General features: G+C 30.8%; 1 protein-coding gene across 2 annotated transcripts in view; it reads left to right on the top strand.

Moving 5' to 3' along the window:
- The window catches only part of LOC120343952 (vitamin D3 receptor B-like), a 33,778-nt gene that overhangs the window by 6,330 nt on the left and 5,407 nt on the right, over positions 1 to 22,041 (top strand). Inside the window, exons 4-13 of one of the 2 annotated variants that reach the window (XM_039413006.2) lie at positions 2,031 to 2,169; positions 3,947 to 4,073; positions 11,135 to 11,315; positions 11,810 to 11,856; positions 12,232 to 12,371; positions 12,999 to 13,101; positions 13,893 to 13,968; positions 14,703 to 14,791; positions 17,438 to 17,538; positions 19,330 to 19,480. In XM_039413006.2, the coding sequence (XP_039268940.2) occupies positions 2,031 to 2,169; positions 3,947 to 4,073; positions 11,135 to 11,315; positions 11,810 to 11,856; positions 12,232 to 12,371; positions 12,999 to 13,101; positions 13,893 to 13,968; positions 14,703 to 14,791; positions 17,438 to 17,538; positions 19,330 to 19,480 (1,154 nt within the window). Of the gene's footprint in view, positions 1 to 2,030; positions 2,170 to 3,946; positions 4,074 to 11,134; positions 11,316 to 11,809; positions 11,857 to 12,231; positions 12,372 to 12,998; positions 13,102 to 13,892; positions 13,969 to 14,681; positions 14,792 to 17,437; positions 17,539 to 19,329; positions 19,481 to 22,041 lie in introns of both variants that reach the window. The other variant, XM_039413005.2, reaches the window with a different exon arrangement.

Raw genomic sequence — 22,041 nt, 5'->3', positions numbered from 1 at the left:
ACTGGATTATGTGGTCTTGAGAATTCTTGCTTTTATAATAGGAACCTTTGTTTAAAAAAAGCCTTGGTTTGCTACGTCAGCATTAATTCGGTTTTGTAATTTATAGTCTGTTTTGTAATTTATAGTCGACACCTCAAAATGACGCACATGGTATTTTTGTGTCTTATTAGTGGCTAAAAATTGAATTACAAAACCTTTATTTTGAGGTGTGAAATGAGATAAGCATTGTTGAAAGAAGATTCATTTTACCTGAGTTATTTAAAAACATCAGAACATAGAGTTTGCTGCCCCTCTATAACCTAAAAAGCTCTAAACAATTAGCACGACCCTGTTTTGACTGGTTACAACCGGTATGTATTGAATAAAATCACTAGAAATAAGATACTCCAACAATGTTGCTGGTCTGTCTGGTTTAAAAGGTCAAATCACTATGTTCGTGCAAGTTTGAAATTGAAAGAGACAAATATTGCAAATTTGCATTGTTAGTTTTATAAATATAGTTGAGTCTGTTGCTTATACTAAGCCAACAAGCATTCTGTGATCCAAGATGAAAGTTCCTAAAACTAATAAAATGCTTTATTTAAGTCTTTTATACATTGCAGAACTTGTCGATGCTTAGTACAAGTAATTAACGTAGTTTAGAGTCTGAACTTCACTCAGGAAAAATATATCTTAATTTTAGTCGATTATTATCAAAATAACTGATATAGTGACATTAGACTAAAATATTGGAAAGTCTAACCCAGGGCTACTATTTTTACCCAAGGCCCGCATACAAAACTTCAAAATTATTTGGGTCCGGTCTCTCCAGAAATTGTATTTCGGCATCCTTGAACGCGCACTTCCTCGGCCGGCTAACGATTATTAGATAATCAAGATTGTTTATTATGGTGTTATAGTTATTTTCATATATATTTAAAACTATAAAAATCATTTTCTAAGAAGGAATTAAAAAAGTGGGACTAATGATTCAAAATAAAGAATTAGGTGCGGTCCGAATCTGCAAGCCACCGATATCAAAATTTCTGAAAAATTCAAACCTCATCTATATGACACAATAAAGTTCCAAAATATCCTGTCCAAAGGGTTTTCCAGAAGGTCCAAAGGCCTTCATTAATAATTACTAAGTTGTTTTTGCCCATAGATCATTGTTTCTTAAATTAATTTTCAACCATGTATTGAAGGTAATTTCAGAGGTAATAAATAACAAGCAAACTTAAGACTTTCACCTTCATACAATAATATTGAAACCACCAACATACTAGTTTTGCTAGTTATTAATAAGTCACATAGATTATAGTTAAACACCCACAACAAAACACGCATTGGCTGAACTACATTGTTTGCTTCATACTAGTTTTTCACTTTTCACATGAATATGTTTGGGATAACTTGCGTATACATTGAATCTTTTTAAAGATATTTTGCCATACATTTTAACTATTTTTTCATATACATTTCAACTTTTGCTGTATCAAGCTAAATTTACCAAAGATTTTACTAATAATGCTTTCCGGCATCATTTGGTTTTATTATTCATTCTTGTGTTATTAAGGGTTCAAAAAAGTATCAGAATGCATACATTGGTATTCTTGAATCGTTGACGTTATTAACATCTATCCAAAAAAGCAGCTAAGTGAAAATTTAGTCAAAAATCGAGTTTTGATTGAATTTTTTCTTGAATTGAACTCTTGAAATTTGAGTGAAATTGTATTGTATTGTAAATTGTATTCAATTTGAAAAATTAAAAAATATTTTTTAATAAAGAATGTCAAGCTTACACTTAGTGACACACAAATGAAATCTTTACATTGAATATAAATTCTATCACTGTGAGCATCGTTATCATGATTTTGAAAACACTTTTTTCCCCTTTGTTGTCTCTATTTCTGTATGATTAGGCCATAAAGGATTTGTAATTATGTGGTGTTAAACTAACCCATTCCCTAATTATTTGACCCTTGGTGAACAATGGAATATTCTGGTTGTTGTGCTCTTTTTATCACACATCTTAACTTTTAAATTTCAAGGAATGAATTCTAATCTTATAATGAGCGATGAAAGCGTCAACAGAAAACGTGAACTCATTCGTGCAAACAGAGAGAAGAAGGCTTTATTGAGATTAAAAAAAGAACAGGAAGAAATGGAACAAATTGAAAAGAAACTAGAGTATGTTGTTGATATATTTCTTCTTTTTTATTCAATATTTGGATTTGTAACATTTTACTATGCCCATATGCTCTAGTGTGTGTTTCTGAGATTTGAGATTTAATAATTAAAATTGAAGTTTTGTTACATTGCATATAGGTTTTATTTAAATTTGGTAATGCATTCTTGTATCTTGTACATGAATTGCCCAATGAAGAAAAAAATTTAAATAAGCTTTATTTAAAAGATGGTACGTACTGGTAATCAAGTAAAAATTTCTTTTATGTAGCATATTAAATATTTTTTTGATTTCAGTCTCCAGCAATTTAATATAATCTTGTTTATTCAATGACATATCTCATTTAATAATCATTCCTAATATATGCTCATATTTTAACCAGAAAGGAAAAATTTATACTACCAAACTGCAAAGACATGCTAGCCTACATATCATTTCTAATGTACTGCCTTATACTCATTTTTGCACATCAATTTTAATAGGTTTTAACATTTTTTTTTTTTGATGTGAAAGAAATTTTCAATGAAAGTTGAGTTATACTGAATGCAATAAACGGTTATGAATTATGATACTTGAAACTCAGCGACTTCCTCCAAAATATGATTTGTTTACGCATAAACATTGCTACGTCAGCGCCAAGATGTCATGACCGCTCGACATTTACGTTGTTTGCGAAATTAATCCTTTAAATGCCCTAGGGAGATTGCGTACATCAACTGGAAATATTTTAGTATACAAATGCATGCCTATCACATGCGTAAAAACTAATACAAATGGCAAATTCTGGAACAAAAGACGTTTTTACCTCTTCAAAAATAACTCAGAATATAATAAACCTGATCATAATTCAAGATAACAAATGATAATTCATAATAATACAGGTTTAAATGAATTTGACATTATAAGCTCTAAACAAATACGACACAAAAGCAAAGTAATGTAATCATTTATAAATGTCACCCACAAACAATCTTACCCGTCTGACAACCGAGTTCTAATTTAACATCGTCATCACACGAATCCCAACCAAATTTTCCCACCAGATGAAAATGACTTCGGTGGTTACAATGCCCTTTAGCATGAAGATTGATTTTCACAGTTACCAGTATATATTATTTACAGGGGTAGGCAGAGACAGGAGAGTTTATTAAGAAAATTCCAATATAATATGTTCGTTATTTGAATATTTTTATTTTTTTTAAATCAGTAACATTCAGTGATATTGATAAGTTGAGTGTATAATAATAAACAGTGAATATGATCAGTGCACCAGACTAAAATTCCTTAGCTCAGAAGTGGTTTTTATTTACGGATTTATAAAAGGGCAATGTTGTATGTAAATTTGCTGTTTTTCTTCTCATTCCTGTTGAAGCAAAACAATTCATAAGTCACAGCGTTATGGAAAACAGAATGAGAACAAATTTGTTTTTTTTGAGAATAATATTTGCTGCATGCATCACATTTGTAACCATAGAAAAAAACAGCGGTGATTTGCTTCTCTAATCTTTCGATATTTTTGATAAATAGACAAGGTTGCAAATTTTAGTAACTTTAAATTGAAAATTATAAATTTAATAAATTCATAATTAACTTGTCAATAAACCTTCACCCCCACGCATTGGACTATTTATGTTGTTGTTTTATAACTTAAAAACAAAAAAATTAAATTATTTTTTGTGACTTCTAATATTTTACCGTATTTTGTATTCATTAATAGCAAATCAAATTGTAAACTAATACAATTCAATTAAATTTTATTTTTTTTATATGCATTTCCAGAGCTTCTCCTCAACCTGAGGTTCAAATGATGGCAGAAGATAAAGCTCTTATTAAAATGATGTTGGAGAGCCATAATCAGAGTTATGATTTTAACTATGATGGATATGAAGGTTTCAGGGGAACAGATGTAAGTTGAATTCAAACTTTCACTCCCATTTAGACTATTTAATTTACTTTTGTATATTATATGTGACTTCTAGTAAGGGAACAAGTACAAGGTGACCCAGGTCATCTGAAAGATATTCTGAAGAGAACGTAACTTGAGTGCAAAATGTTCTAAAATCTAGATTACTGAAACGTCTGGGTACTATTATGCACAAACAGAAGTTCAAGTGTGAAATAAATTTTTTTCATTTTCCTGGGAGTAATTAAGAAAGATTCGAACTAATCACTATCAAATACACCAAAGTTGGGGAAGCTAATTATTTGATTGCAATTTTTTACAACAAAAGCAAGTTGAGCTCATAGAAATTTTGTAAATAAAGGAAAGAAATAATAGCCTTCTAGCGAAAAATACAATCTTCAACTACTGAAAATTATAAAGCAATTGGTTCAGTAGTTTTTATCATGATAATAGGAACGAATATAATAATAAGAACAATGACAACATAATAACAAACCATTCGTATGTACACTTCGTATCCAACAATACATCTTTCAAACTTGAGATCAATAGTCCTACAGAGTAAAATAAGGATGAATTTCTCATGTATGGTACATAAGTAGAAATAAGTGAGAGAATCACCACAAATTAACATGATTGTTATCAATTATTTATGAAGTTCTGCAGTCCTAATCGAAGTTATGTTTAATGCATTATTATAAATTGTAAAATAAACTGCCCAGCCAAAATGTCTTGAAACTGCAAAACATTAACAGCTTAGGTGAAACAATACCTTCAATCTTTAAGTACCGGTGATAGATTTCTCAAGGCTGGGTGTAAGGTTAGAGTTAATAAGGTATATGACATAACTAGGTTTACTCACTTTTATTGGACCATTAATCAATCCTCAAATTAATTCGTATTTTAGTGTCTTTAAAAGTTCTATAAAAATCATATCATGTTTCATTTTCAATTTTTTTTTCAAATTTAGTTTACCTTCTTCCAATTTATTGGAAGTATTTTTTTTTATATATGCCATTAACGTTGCTTCGCTGCTTATGAATCAATAATTTTGATCTTACTGTAATGCACTTTCAAACAGGATATCAACAACAGAATGTTGTGAACTCATTTAGGTTCGATGAAGGATATGAACTCAATTGTGAGCTTACTACCAATGTATTACTCAGTAGACGTATGAAAGTGCTGAGTAGTAATATGCAATAAACATTTGTTATGGCTTTAGATTGAACAACGATTTTTCTTTACAAATTAAAATTGATGGTATTTAAAAAAGATGTCTTATGAGTAAATGGGGACATACACAAACAGAAGTTCAGGTGTTAAATAAATTTTCTTCATTTCCGTAGAAGTAATTAGGAAATTTACTGTTCTTTATTATGTCACCATGTAGCTGTCATGTGGCATAATAAACCATGTTTATTAATAAAGATAGTTTCAGAATTACAAAAACGGACTTGACATACCAATTTATCATTTATCATTTTACCTGCAAAATTGTAATCTTTGTCAAATATTTTAAAGTTAGTGGACTTTTAGGATACAGTATTGGGCACCCTCGTTTGAATTCATATACAAAAACTCAGATTTTTACAAAAAAATTATTTTGGTGAAAAGTTTCTACTCTGAATTAAGTAAATTGACATATTTTTTGAGATATGGACCACACTATGGCTCTGTGACATTAATATTTTAGTACAACATATCATACATTTATTTGAAATATAATCCATGCAACATGATATTTTACTAGTATCCTTTATTGATCACTGCTGTTCGTGATGAGTGATAGTGATTCATCAATGTCATTGGCTTTTATGTTTACCACTTCGTCCACTTGCATACAAACATTTGAATAAACGTGTCTGAAGGATTGTCACAATCTTCAATGTGATTTGATATTACATGCACTTTTTACTTTTTAACAATTTTTTTTTATTTGAATTCTTTTTTTTCTGCAGTATTAGATCTCAAATTTATTAATTGTATTCAGAAATTTGATTTACTCTCAACAGCCCTGCGTCTTTTTAAGACATCTGATTTTTTGGTTGAAAATTCTTGTGAAAAATAAGTCTTTCTTATCACCTGTTACTAATCATATATTATTGATTGATATTATTGAACATAATAGATGTCACTTTATGTTCTGAACACTGATATTCCAAGAACAAATTTGATATTCATATTGGAAGTATTGTTATGAATAGCAAATATATTTTAGAGTTGTGTGTCACATATATTCTAGTTTCATATAATATTTATGGAATGAATGGACCAGAACTAAATAATTTACTATAATAAATATATATTCCAAAGTAAATTTTTGAATATGAGAATCGACTATATTTTGATTGGTCTTTATTATTTTGTTCAACAGTTTAATTTACACAAAGCAATGTAAATTTATGCAAAATGAATTTACAAGAAATAATGTAATGAAATGGCAAATGGGGATAAAGTTAGTTATGAAGTTTAGTTCTGTCTTAAGCATTAAGATAACAAATTTTCAAGGGCTTGCCTGAACTCAAAAAGGTGAATGCTGCTCTGAGAAAATAAGATAAAACTCTTGTAACTTCATAGAAATACTTTCGTAAATATTGCTCCAAACTATGATTAGATACAAGCTTAATTAACGAGCACCTATTCCTTACTAATATTTTGAAATAAAAATTGTTCCAAAATTTCAACAATTGCACTTTTGTCTAAAAACTCTCGAAATGCCCAAAATGACAAAAGTTTCAAATGAAAACTTACCATATTCAAAATTATTCCTAAAATCAAAGAGTTTACTATATAGACTATTAGGTACTTTGATTTAGTACTATTTTATTAAAAAATAAATATTATTTTGATTGTATTCAATGTTCCATTCATTTTAGCTAATACATACCATTAATAACATTTTCCATTGTCTTATAATAAATACACCTCGGCTAAAATTGTAATTACTAACAATAGTATAACATCAGTTTATTTGAGGATTTATCTGGCAAAGTAACTCGTATTATATCCACACTTACGTGTTTGCAAGAGTCTTTACGTCACGACTCACGACATAAATTTTTTTCATCTTCCAAGTCTATTTTTGTTGAAATTGATTTTTACATTCAATTCGGTCAGCACTGACCTTTCGGCATGGTTGGACATAATAATGACAGTAATCAATCACGAATGTTGTATACATTTATATTTTATTCTTGTTCGAGCATGATTGACAATTTGAAACATACTGAATCGCAGAATGAAATATTTATAAAATTATTGTGTGCAAGTAGATATAAATACATTTGTTTTATGGCATTTATTAGTATGTCCGTTTTTGTAATCCCGAAACTACCTTATCATAAACATGGTTTGATATGGCACATGATAGCTACAGGGTGACATAAAAACAGAACCTGTAAATTTCCTAATTACTTCTACGAAAAAGAAGAAAATATATTCAACACTGGAACTTGTGTTTGTGTGTGACTGCTGTACCCGAAATTTTCAATAATATGGGATGCTTTGCGCAAAAGTTATATTTTCTCCTGAATATTTTGCATATGACCTGAGTTGTGTTTATTTTTGAATCACCCATTCACCCTACATACATATTGTACTTGGGATTAATGGCATAGGAAGAAGTTTGTGTGGCCCACACTTGGTCCCTTACCAACAAGCACTAGTTTTCCTTTTAATGGGCATCACGCTTGAGTTTCCATATTCGGCTGTATTATTAAGGCTATTGTACAAATAAATTTATAATGAAGTTGCATAAGTATTCAAGTTTTTTCAAGATACGTGGTAAATTGGCCATGACAATTGACATAAATGCGTTATTACATCTACACTATATTTTAGCTAGATATGTACAAAGGCGACAAAAATATTCAAAATTTGTTATATTTGATATTAATTTTTGATTTTACAAATCCTTTGAAAATTATAATTTGAAAGTTTTCTCTTTTTATTAAGGCAATTAACAATCAGACCTATAGTAGGTTTTATTTGACTTCTATTAATAGTAGTAACGAGAAAAACATATGCAACAATAGCTAGAGCTTTATAGAATAGTTCATAATATGTTTAATAACCTATTATATGGATCCCTTCTTTACAATCTTAATATTCTACATGCCAATGTTATGTTCATGTCACCAATATATATCTGATAGAGCATAGATATATTTATTTGATAGACTGGCCATCGTAGGCATTTTCAATGGTAATAATTTACTAATTAGAATTTACTCTAAAATGTTGCACTAAATTTGACATGCAACTTTATCTTATTTAACTATATTCTATGGCTATGGGTATCACAACTTCATCAATGTTTTACGTTTAACAAATGGCAATAGTTGAATCGTATTTGATTTGTGTAGGACCACCGCAAGGCCTACCACTCGGTCCTATTGTTATGATGTTATTTATTTTCTCATTCATCATTTTTTATCTTTGACTGATGTCAATGATAAAATAGATAATTTGTTTTCTTAGCTTGTGGTTAGACTGATATAAATCTTTTCAACTTAAGGAAAGGATAGTTTCAATATTATATAGGCCTATGAAAGAAATTCTTCGTAATGTTAATTTAATACAGTCTAAAAGACAAAGTTTTGCAGATATTAATCGTTTGTGTTGTATTGGCCAACAGCCCAACAAACCTAATACTTACCGGTAAGTTTATTAATCTGTATTCAGTCTTCTCAATACATAAGTATACATGGTATTATAAAATGATTCATATACCTTGATTATGGTAAATATTTTTTATTGCAATATATAATGAATAAAAAACAATTCTTTTTTTTGTAAAGAAGTTTATTTTTGATATGCGTCTGCGTCATATCAAAATGCCTTCTGTGGAAAGAAAGTTTTCAAAAATACCCATAATATATTGTGTCACAAACCTATTATAGCTATTACATGTAGTTACTGCCTAAAAAGACAAACTCGCTATTTTTATAATACTTATTTTTGTTCAAAATAATGATTTGAAGCAATATGGTTGTGTTGGATCTTTTTTGGCCAATAATATTGAAGACCATCTGTTATTCATTTCAAATATCATCTGAATGGATGTTTTATCCTAATGGAGGGTAGTCTACTAGTTAGTATATTGTGTATTGAACTGCAAGTCCATTCTCCTTATTTATTTGCTACTCCATATTTAGCAGTTGCCATAAGTACCGTATACTTGAACGAAATAGTATTATAGTGATAATAAGGAGAGTTTTATTGTTAATTTAAGTTATTCTCAAATAAATTAGTTAACTTATTTTGATCAGTATTTTGTATAAACCAGCTCACATACCAGGATTATCATTTGAATTTTTGGTGCAGTAATGCCACTCAAATATGCGCACTTCTAAATTCATATTGTTGGGCATTGAATGATAAGTACACAATAATAATGTATTTCATCGTATGCTTATGATAAATTGTATGCTTATTTATACTTGAATATTCATTACTAGACTCAAATTGGAGAAGACAATTATACTTAAGCATTCCTCAGTAACAAAATATTCTCATTGTTATGGGTCAAGTATTCTCAATCAGGCTTGAAACTGTATCCAGACAGTTGTTGTTTACTTCAGTCCCCATTCTCGTCAAATTTTCAATCATCCCCTAACTCTTCAGCGTGGCATTTGGGGAAACGTGATATCAGATAGGAGAAACGCTCGATAGAACGTTAAGCTGCTTGTTATGATGGAAATTGATCTGCCGTATGTTTATTTACTATAACTATAGCAAATCATACATACAGCTCCTTCAATAATTGATTGAAAATGGTTGACTTTATGAAACGAAAAATTTCTTTTAACGTTTTGATAACGCTATTTTACTTTTATACGTAGCAATTCAAGTTTTTGAATATTATATAATTTTGTCTAAGATTCTTGTTAAGGCATGCATGAAAGAATTATTTTTAGCTGAGACAGGTTTACAGAGAAAATAGCTTCATTTTTGAAATAATCTGATAATTTGATTATCTTCAGCCTCGTATTGTTTTTTTTTCTGTTTATATTTTTAATTGAAAAATAAATTAATAACAGGGGATATCCTGTTTTGGGGTGGTAGGAGAAATATTGATATTCGATTCATTTTTTTAAAACTTTGATGTTTCGAATGAAGTTTTAGTCTGAATCTCATTCTCAATGTAGAATATATAAAAAAAAAAAGGGATTGAAAGTTACTTATCAGAAAGTGTGTTTTCTTTGTAATATGCTACAATCCAATTTGTGATTGAATTTTGGTATCTAACCATTCCATGTTATGGTAGCCAGTAATGCAGTGTTCAGTTTCATCATAAATATTCTGAACAAATTTATTTTCTAAATTTCAGTGATGTTGTAAATGGGATTTTAAAAGCATTTTAGATTCAAACAGAATTTCAAAATTGATTTATTTGAAAGCTATGCATTAATAAAGAATTTAAATAATCCAAATACCATTTTCTTCATAATTTGTTATTTTTGCAATAAATGGTGATTTAACACCAAAAATATCCTTGTTCGAGATCAATTACCTAGAAATGACAAATGTAGAATATCATACTCATAAGTTACTTTTTGGGTGTGATAAGCTAGGATTAGAACGCTGATGGCCCACAGGCTAGAGATCTTGAGTAGCAACATCTATTCCGATCTATTTGGACCCCTGTATTATGTACAGCAGTGGTTGGTAAAGTCTTTCAAGTGAGGCCCAATTAGCGGTAGGCCTATAAAATCAATGGAATAAACTCGATTGGCAGACACTTTGCGGCAAATACATTATAAAATCTATCAACCCAGATATAAATCTTACACAAATCTTGTTTGAGAAGACTAGTGTAAAAAATAAGCTGACTCCAGAAAAAATAAAATAAGCATAGCCGCTTAATAAGGTGCCCCCCCCCCCCAAACCAGGCCGAAAAAAAAATCTAAAAAAGCGAATTGATAGCCAGGAAATACAGTAAGAGTCAGTTTCTACAAAGGAAAGCATAGTTAGCTCCAATTTTCTATTGGTTCTTTGAACATGGCTGCTTCCTATGCTTTCAATTGTTTTTATTCATTTTCTTCTACATCTCCATTTAGGTTATCCAATCACCACCTGACCCAGAAGAAGTAAAGAAAACTCATGTTACACTTGCATGGCTTGTAGCAGGAGATAAAGAGAAATCACCGGAACATTCTCCTGAAACTGCAAGATCCAAGAAAAAATCTGTTGATTCTTCTGACAGTACCAACAGTATTGCGGAACAGAAAAAGATTAAATGTGATTATAATATGGGTTGAATTGATATTGTTGAAAGATTGTTATCAATGGTAAAAATGTAGTCGTGCTATGATTGATATCAGAATTGGAGGCTGAGGTTTAATTTCACTTCATGGTGTAGCGATTTGGAGGATTTTCTGAATTCAATCTTCTCATAGTGGTAATTGAAGTCAAACTTTCTGACGAAAATTAAAAGTTTCGAAAATTTGGGAACGCTGGCATTGGCAAGTTTTTGTGCTCAAAATTTGTTGTTGATAAAATATTGCCTCCTCCATACTTAATATCATTTTTTTTAAATTAGGATTTTTTTTTAATTTGAAATCAAAATTTTCTTTAACCTATCAACCGGAGCTATCTTCGATGCTGGAGTCGTTTTCAAATTATTCTGGTTTGAAATCGGTGTTTGGTATAAGTTTTTTCCAAAGTTCACAGCATTCTGAACCATTTATTATTAACACATTCTGCAATTTCACTATGATTTTCTCCTATTTCAGCGGAACTTCCATATTCAAGATCAGGAGATGGAATGTCTGAATATCCTGTAAGTATATTTTCAATATTTCGATTTATCGAAGATTATTCCATTTTCAACATAATGGATATATATATTTCAAACTGATGTGACATATCTGGTAAATGCTTTGATAAAATTAGTCACTATCTCAAAGTTCTTGGTTTTTTTAAAATTTCACACAAAAAGTTCGCATTTTTATCTAATTAATTTTTCAATAGCATTAATCACACATTACAAAGTTTAAGGCCTGTATGGTTCAATTTTCGATCAAATGCTCCAAAAAATAGGATTTCCCCAAATATTAGAGCTTTCATTACATAAAGAAAGAGGCTATCTTGGTGTACATACTTCTGGAGGTCCAAGAAAGATATATTTCATCCACAATATTCTTTATATTAACAGCCCAGTGAAGATGTCTTTAGTTCATTACATGGGATTTCTCAACCACTATCTGGATATCCATCTCACACTCACATGCCTCATCCTCCCCCACCGATAGCACCAACATCCTCGACACACAGACATAACTCATACTACTCTGAGTGAGTTTTTTTATTAGTTAATTATGTTAATTAACATTAATTATGAAAGAGCATTCCTTTTCATGAATTTTGAATTAACTGGGAAATTCAAATTATGTGCTAATTATGCAACTTTAATCAATCTTGGCTGCATACTACAATGTGTACTGCTAATGTATAAAATGGTTTTTCTTGCATATAAGCCACCCTAAAGCGGTTAATTTATAAAATTCGCATATAAGCTAACCCTACAAATCGTAACACGTCGTACGCACCTATCACAGCAAATGGTTCTAGAAGAGAATGAATGATAATGATAACCATTCTTTTTATGTTTTACTCTTATTAATAACGGTACGAAGTGTCTCAAAATCCCGTTATAACGTAAACACGCAATCGATCACATGTATGACAACCAATCACAGACTGTTATTGCTGTCATAGCGTAACAAGCGCTGGTTGGCCAAGTGTACGTGCACGTTCTTATTGTGAGAACTTAGCGCGTATAAGCAGATCATCAGTGCGATCATAGTTATACGCGTATAAGCCGACCTCTTAGTTTGCAATTTTTTTGCAACTCTGCTTTTATGAGATATACTGTATTATTGTGTTAGTTAATTTTATTTACTTCACTCGTTCTTACCTCAGTGCATCTGGCAGTAGTACATCTACATCTCCATATAGTATGCCACCCAAGAATCCAGATTTCGATCCTTTTGCAGCAGGTGGTTTCCCTTCTTTTGATCAAGCGGTAAGTAATGATTACCATGTTTACGTTTCATTATTTCAACTATGAATGTTTTCATTAACTGTCGGTGATTTAAAAAAATTGCCTCTTTCATAAAAATATAATGGACCAATTTATTACAATTTTTTAGTACCAGTACTTAAAATCGAAGAAGCTGTTAAAATACTATTACTACTTATATTTTTGTTTTCAAATATCCAAAAACTTTTTAAAATTTCAACTTTTCACTTTTTGTCTTGCAATCCTCCATTGAATGATATTTGCTGACATTGCTGTGACTAAATTATTGATTGCTCTTTTGTATCATTGAGTTGTTTTAGGAATAAATTGGACATTAATCATTTTTATTTATCCTCCTATTTTTGTTTACGTCTTACTATTCAATTGAAATCTTGGTAAACAGTAGCATGAATACTGATTCCACGAATAGTTGAAAGTGCCACAGGCATTGCTATGATATCATAATCATACATTAGTAAAAACAAATTTATTGTTTACCACTACCTCACTTGTGTGATCCAATGTGAGACTTTGTATCTTAATATGGAAAAATTTAGTCTGAAAACTTTGATTATTTCTATACTGTTATAACATATGGGAGTATGTATGGTAGTTCGGGCTGGAAATCTTTTGCCTGATCAGTTATATGTATTATTTTCCCAAGTCATGGTGCTTAAAAGCTTTAATGAATATCCATTACTCTGTCAGATCAATACAAATGTGGTTTCACATTTTTAGATTTCTGTTCAAGAAACTCTTAACTAATTTTTGTTTTGATATTCTTTTTATTACAGGCTGGAATAATGACAATGTTCGGTGGTGGTGCGGAAGGAGGAGATATCACTTCAATGATGGGTGCTGGAGGTTTTGGTAATATTTTTTTTCTAGAATTAGTTTTTTTTTTTTCATGAATGATATCAAGTCACTAGTGCTTATAAATGAACAATTGGTGCTCCCGAAGTATGCGAACCAAAATGGCGGACATCGGAACGTAACATGGGTAACAGGTTAGGGTTAGGCGATAATTTTTTTCCCATTTTTCCATTTTTCAGTCCTATTATCAGTTCGAAGACTAGCCAAGAGCCTCCCGTAGTATTTATACCTAAAATTATGGCCTAACCCTAACCTAGTACACATATTACATTCCGATGTCCGCCATCTTGGTTCGCATACTTCGGGAGCCCCGAACAATTAAATAATGCAGTATGGTGGCATGTTCCGGATTGTAGCAGTTTTTGTTAATTTTATGTCTAAAATAGAATAACTCTTGGCATTCAGAAATGGTGATTTCATCAAGTGGACCTGTCGTTTTGCTTAATTGTTGTAGTTATTATGAAAAAATGCTGAGAGACAAATTTTCTCTGAGTTTTGCGGGGCCCAATATTTCACTCCTAATTTTGATGGTTTTTAGAAATTCTCGGCCACATATTCATAGCAATTATATTTGTATTTCCTGTGACAATATTTTACATTTCTCTACACGAATTTTAAATGTCCATCATAAAAATACATGAAAAAATTTCAACCTATATACCTTTATACTTCAAGTTAATTTACAATGAACTAAAACTTCAAAAACTCAGATTCAATGTCTTTTCTGCAAGGAATGTTTATGAATAGCCAAAATGATCCAGAAAAACCTCATTCTCTATTTCAACACTTCTGCGACATTATGACATGGGGAATTAAAAAGGTTAGTTTATTTTGCTCTTTTTTACTTTGGATTTTCTATTCCTTTTTTCAAGTTTTTCTCAAATTTTTTTATGTTGGCTCGTTGTCTGTTACATCGTTAGACCAGCAGTTTTTAACCAGGGGCATGGTGTGTTATCATCTCGTTGAGCAAGAATTATTTGATCATAATAGGATTTAGAATCTACCAATCTGTGTCTTCAAATTTATGTAAACCTAGTATTTACTAAATCTCTATAGCAACAGCAATTTCACATATTGCCTACCAGAGATTGATTGATTTCTTGAACGATAATTTATGTGACCTTGAGGAAACTTAAATTGAAAACATTAGTCGAACACATAGCTTTAATTACTGTAAAATCGCATTGATTTTTTGATATTTTTGGGTATTATATTTGTGTTCTGGTTTCTTATACATGTGTGCTGATTGAATATTTCATATCAAAGATATCTGGTAATTGTGCAAAATCTAAGTAAATTGCAAAATCGAAGACAGGGATGTTCGAGAATGGTTGAAATATTTAAATTGATTCAAAAATATTCATTTTGGATGGTATAACTACTTAAATTTAGGAATAATTCAAAATTTATCACTGTGAGCAACTAAGCAACTTCGACCAACTAACTGGTCAGGCAAAAATAGACAACCATGAATTCATCTACTGATTCTGTATAAAAACAATCAAAAGAATGTATATCCATCTAATTTTCATATAGCTAAATCGTTTCCATTACTTTAAAAAATATTTATTTCATGTTTTCTCTCTCTTGACTTGACCTAATTTCGAATACATTCACTTCCTAATAGCAAATTCATTTTTGGCCTTCCCTGGCATATTGATTTTCTTAGCCTTATTTACGCCTGGTATGACCCAATGATTGTATGATCCTCACATACTTGGTTTATGTATGGTAAATGCTTGACATAATAACATATCCTTGTAAGATTGATGCACTTCATTTGTTTGAGTTCCATATTTTCAGAATTTTGTGGGTCACTGGATGATCCATTGGCGTCACAAAATATGACACCATGGTTCATATAAACTGGGTGTGTTATACTTTATTTAAATGGAATCTTCATCCAATATATCAATTTGTTAATTTCCAAATGTCATTCAGACAAATTCTGTGGCCAAACTTTATGCATTATTCAATCCCTGTCAAGTTTTATATCGATTCATGGCCTGAACAAAAACCTTTAAAATTATAAAGATTTAAACGATTGTTTACAATTCGCGGGATTTATAGGAATGATATAATATGATAGAGAACTCTTACTATGAAGTCATTTTGTTTTCTGGTCTTTCAAAAGAGTCAATATTTTAGTAAAATATGAACTTCACAAAAAATTCTATGTTGGTATTTCGACTTAAAATCAGTTACTTTGTAGTTTGTATATCTGACTTCGTGGAAAAGATTTGGATATTGACACTTTTTTTTGAGATTACCCTTTTAAAATTTACTTTTACTTAACAAGCACAAAGAGAGAGACTCATTGGGTTGACCATTGTAGAATAATTAGTTTAAACGGAATTTTAAATAAACACATATTGTTGTAAGGTTTTTTCTTATTATATGATTATTGAAAGTACAAATTTTCTTCAAATTTGGCAAAAAAAATGATGAAATTGATGATAAAAAATGATAGGCCTTATATAAAAACATTTTGTCTCAAAACCCTCGATTTAGTGTTTGGATTTGATAGCATAAAATTTTTTTATGTTATATCAAGCTTAATCTGTTGATAATATACCCTTCCTGAAATGCTGTATCAATTGCCCATGCTTGGTTCAATGTAATTGAACATATATTTTCAATAGTAGTAAACAAATATTTTTAATGTTTTCATTGTTTACTATCATATGGATTTATCACATGGTAGTAATGTCAGATATGACCCATAATGAAATACTATGACATGATCTTCATTTCTAGATCATGCTTAACCGAACATACGCATGTGATTTCTGGTGACCTCAGGTTCGATCATCCTTGGATGGATGGAATCTTAATATTTATTTTTTTTTGAGTCCAAAAACAAAAAAAATTTCCCATTCTCCCACTGAAAGCTTTATCTATTTAGTTATGGTTTTAGATGACAATCGTATATTTTAAGATGTTGAATATAGATATCAAATATGTACCTTACTTTTATATCTTTTATGTACTGTATTTTATGAACTAAAAGGGTATAAGACACCAGGTTATAGTACTCACTGTCAATAAATTTTTCTGATTGGGTTTTTATTCATACATAACTGGTTCATAACCGGTACTGGTTTTGAGTATTGGTATTTAGCAATAAAACACTACCTGATTCATACATAAGGTTTATAGATGGCACACTATCGATTTTTAAGAAAAAATATACTTGAATTATAATTTATGGTCTTTAAAATATGGTGAAATTTGAAAAAGATTATAAAAGAATACATGAATGCTGAAGGATTTTAATGTCGAACTGCTTTAAATATTCTTTGGTCTATTTCCTTTTTGGTTTATATTAAATAAGAACTATGCAAATGCTTGGTGATCTTTTGAACAATCAAGTTTTTTTGTATTGAGTCTGACATTTTCTCGATACTGCTAGTAATAGGCTGACCTTATATTCATTCAATTAATTATTTTTTTTTTGATTTATTAGGTGATTGAATTCTGCAAATGCATCCCTGAGTTTCAAGAATTATCAACAGTAGATCAAATCAATTTGTTGAGAGGAGGGTGCCTTGAAATGCTCGTATTGAGGTTGGTAAACTAGACAATTTATTATTTATATACCGGTAGCTAGAAAATTGGTACTAAATTGCGTGAATGCGTTACCATTATACAATATCCAGAGATGTACAATAGGGATAAAAATTGAATATATTTGAAATAGGTTATATTAAATATAAAATATCTTCCATAATTATTTTAGTTGAGAATTTGTAGGTTTGGGCTTTTGATATTTGATTTCCAGACTACACTTAACTTCCGTTTTTATGTAAAATATCTCAACAAGCTCGCATTCTTAAACTTGAGCTTAATAAATCCACAATGATTCATTCAAATTTCTCTGTCAAATATGTTTCGATTTTGAATAATTTCAAAATATTATTTTTAGAAATGTTCAGAAGTATTAATTATTCGGTTGTGGCCTTCTCGCTGTCAGCATCTTTCCCCCACCCATTTAAATAATTCACATCTGTCAGCTTTCACTCTTGTTTATGGCATTTGGGTGACCTCCAATGTTGCTGACGTTTCCATTATCTGGCATTGGCATTCAACAGACTAGTCTGATCAGATATTGAATTGATCTTTTTACAAATATTTGTAACTACTAAGTTGGTTATTTTGGATGTGCCACACCTGAAAATAACTATCAAAGGTTAGTTATATTGGTAACTTGCCTGCCGTTCTGGTCCGTTTGCTCATGGAAAGAAGATTATCTCATTTTGATAGTAATGACCATACATGGTCCAGTAAGATGTTCACATATTCGAAACATTACTTGGCCAAGAATGAAAGAGATCACTAAAGAGCTGATAGAAAGTATTAAAGGGAGTAAAGTAACTATGGCTGTCATTCCTTATCCGGTTACAACTTAATAAGTGTTTTTTAAACAAGTCACTCATGACAGCTTATTGAAAAACTTTGACTAATTATTTTCTAATCGATGCTATTTATATAACTTGAATTTTCTGACGATCTGGAATCGCCTTTTCTGTAATGTATGGTCTTTCGAAAACGTCATTTTACCTTTTGATTTTAATCAATTTTATGTTCGGATGATGCAAGAAACGGCTTATAACATGTCGCCAAGCATACGGAGTCCAGAATCTGGGAAATTTATTTTAAATACAAAATATGGTTTGCTGTTTCTAAATTTACGAAACGGTTGGTACGCTTTTTGCAAAATAGACAATTGAAACGATACGTTAGGTGCAAAGAAAAGCAAAATATAATACCATTGAAGACAAGGACTTCTCAAATTTGTCGCTTTTGTCTGTTAGCGATCGTCGTGGGTGAATTCTAACGCGATTCAAGATTGATTCAGAGACTCGCCAGTTCCGTGTCCAAGCAAAGCGGTCAAGTGGTACCGGATATTCGAATAGTAAAATGCCATTCAAATATTTTGCTCAGCCCTAGCTATGATCAAACATATTGACACAAAGGCAGAAACGACGAAGTAAGGATATGCAATTGGTCACAGTAGCCCTTCGGTACCAGTCATCATGATGTCATAAAAACGTGTTCCATGAATAAAAATAAAACAAAATTTTAGATGAAATATTAGATTTTATAGGAAATTTGGAACAAATAAAAGTACTGGTAATACCTTTCTAGCGAAAAATACAATCTTCAACAACTGAAAATTTCAAAGCAAGTGGTCCCGTAATTAATGAGAAAAGCGATTTTTTTCACAATAGGAATAAGAAAAAGAACATCGAAATAACAAAACGATCTATGAACACTTTGTGTCCAATTAGTTGCAACAGAATCTATACTGATTCCGTTTAGAGTATCTAATCAACTTTTCTATTTTCTACAATACAGGTCTTATTTTGCCTTTGCATCAGATGGAAACAACTATATGTCAGATAAATTTCAGTATTCACCGACCGATTTTTTACAAGCTGGTGCAAGCTCTGAATTTGTGGAACAATATACTAAAGTTCACATGAGGATGAGAAAAATGAAATTAAAGGTAGGCTGATTTACATTTATTCACTCACTCATCCACTCAGTGTTTCACTCATTCATGTGAGAATGAGAAAAATGGAATTGAAGGTAGGCTAATTTACATTTATTCACTCACTCATCCACTCAGTGTTTCACTCATTCATGTGACAATGAGAAAAATGAAATCAAAGGTAGACTAATTTACATTCATTCACTCACTTAATCCACACAGTGTTTTACTCATTCATGTGAGAATGGGGAAAATGGAATTAAAGGTAGGCTAATTTACATTCATTCACTCACTCAATCCACTCAGTTTTTCACTCATCCATATGAGAATGAGAAAAATGAAATTGAAAGTAGGCTAGTTTACATTTATTCACTCACTCATCCACTCAGTGTTTCACTCATTCATGTGAGAATGAGAAAAATGAAATTAAAGGTAGGGTAATTTACTTTTATTCACTCACTCATCCACTCAGTGTTTCCCTCATCCATATGAGAATGAGAAAAATGAAATTGAAAGTAGGCTAGTTTACATTTATTCACTCACTCATCCACTCAGTGTTTCACTCATTCCTACGAGAATGAGAAAAATGAAATTAAAGGTAGGCCAATTCACATTCACTCACTCATCCACTCAGTGTTTCACTAACTCATCCACATGAAAATGAGAAAAGTGAAATTAAAGATAGGCTTTTTTACATTTATTCACTCAATCATTCACTGAATGTGTCACTCATTCATATGAGAATGATGAAAATATAATTCAATATACAAATCCACATTCACTAACTCACTAATTCACGTGAGAATAGGAAAAATGAAATTAATGATACCAATAAATTTGAATTCATTTTTGAATTGTAGAAACAATTCGGGTTATTCAGATATGACATTATTTTCTGAGTTCCAATTAATTTTAATTTACTCAGAAACATTAATCTGCGTATAACAATGTGTTTTTTGTTTTTGATTTCATATATTTATTGTGGGGCGTCGAAAATAATAACCAAATAGGCTCCATAATACCGAAAGTTTGAGAACTCCTGGTCTAAACCATTCCCAAGACTAATATGTGATAAAAAGAGCTAGTTCAATTATAGTACATCTTGCTTTCGTTTTTGCAAGGTGTTTTGTCAGAGAAACCTGATATATTATTTATCACAAATTGTGTTATTCAGGTATGCGCTAAAATTGCACGTCATGATTTATATCAGATAATATTGTAAAAACAATATCTTGCATAGTTCATGTAGGGTCATTATTGAACGTCTGTATTATGAGTATTAATAAAGATTGTATCTCTTTTCCGCTGAAGCCTTTTGCTTTGCGGAAAAGATTTTGTTTATGACATGTGGAAATTAAATAGAATTTTTTGGTTTTATTAAATTTATTTTGATGTGGTGTGTGATGAAAAAATCTAAATTATTTGAACTATGAAGTATTGTTTGAGAACAATTATTCATAGTAGGGTTAAATGTGTAGACTTGTCTACCATTAGTTTGGAACCAAAAATAAGGGAAGCCGTAAAAACGAGTTCTACTGAGTACATTGAACTTGTTTCTTCAAGTACGTCTCTGGGCGTGGTGGCCTATTGCAGGTGGGGGAGGGAGGTATGTTGTTGGGTATCGAAATTTAAGTTGTTAAAAAGTTGTTTAAGTTGTCATTGTTAAAAATAAGTCAAATTTGCTCAAAAATAAGGGCAGATCATAAATAGAATTCGCATATGGAAGCCCTATAGTTAGTGGTTAGGGGATTTTGCCGTCTCATACATTATTAAATTTGTATAGGCGTACCACAGAACACCACGGGTCACGTCATGTACAGCAGCACCTGTCATTTATTATTCCTGTAGAATCATTCAATATTAGAGTGAAGTTTGAAAAAAATGTTTTTGAATCTAAAATATTGTTTGCTATTTTAAATTAGGCTACAACATATATGGGAGAAAGTCACTCAAATCTGTTTCTGATGAACACAGGAATGTCAATATAAGTTCTTAGTTCTCTATGCTCGTGAGAGTGTTTGTTATGTGTGTTCGTTTATTTGAAATTTTGTGCTGTAAATGATAAATTTTCAAGGGAATAATTGGTTGGGTCAGAGGAGGGCAAGATTTTTAGACCAGGGTTCAAAAATTTTGCCCACTTGGATTGGCGGACCATGTAAGTGTGACATAAAAAGTTACATTTTATGAACAGTATTTACAGTGTTACAAAAGCAATAAGCCTCGTGCCATTAAAAAAATTTTCTTCAAAAATTTTCTCCATGAGATATTCCACGCAAATCTCCCATTAAGAAAATTTCCTGGGAAACTAAGAATCCTAACAAATTCACTGAGCTAAAACATCAAAATTTGATTTTAGTTTGGTTGTGACGGCATTAGGTGGGCCAGATTGAATTATCCACCGACCTGGATTTGACTTGCGGGCTGTAATTTGCTCATGATAGGGGTTAGACTATTCTTGGTTGACTATGTCTGAAAGCAGCATTGGTAAATCTTACTTTTAAAATAATTCTTATTATTTGGGCATTTTTAAATATCAGTATTCCAAACAAAGTTTTTTATAAGCAAACAACTACTAG

Source organism: Styela clava, chromosome 5 (genome assembly GCF_964204865.1).
Source record: "Styela clava chromosome 5, kaStyClav1.hap1.2, whole genome shotgun sequence".
Taxonomy (NCBI): Eukaryota; Metazoa; Chordata; class Ascidiacea; order Stolidobranchia; family Styelidae; genus Styela; species Styela clava.
This window is presented reverse-complemented; position numbering and strand designations above follow the sequence as displayed.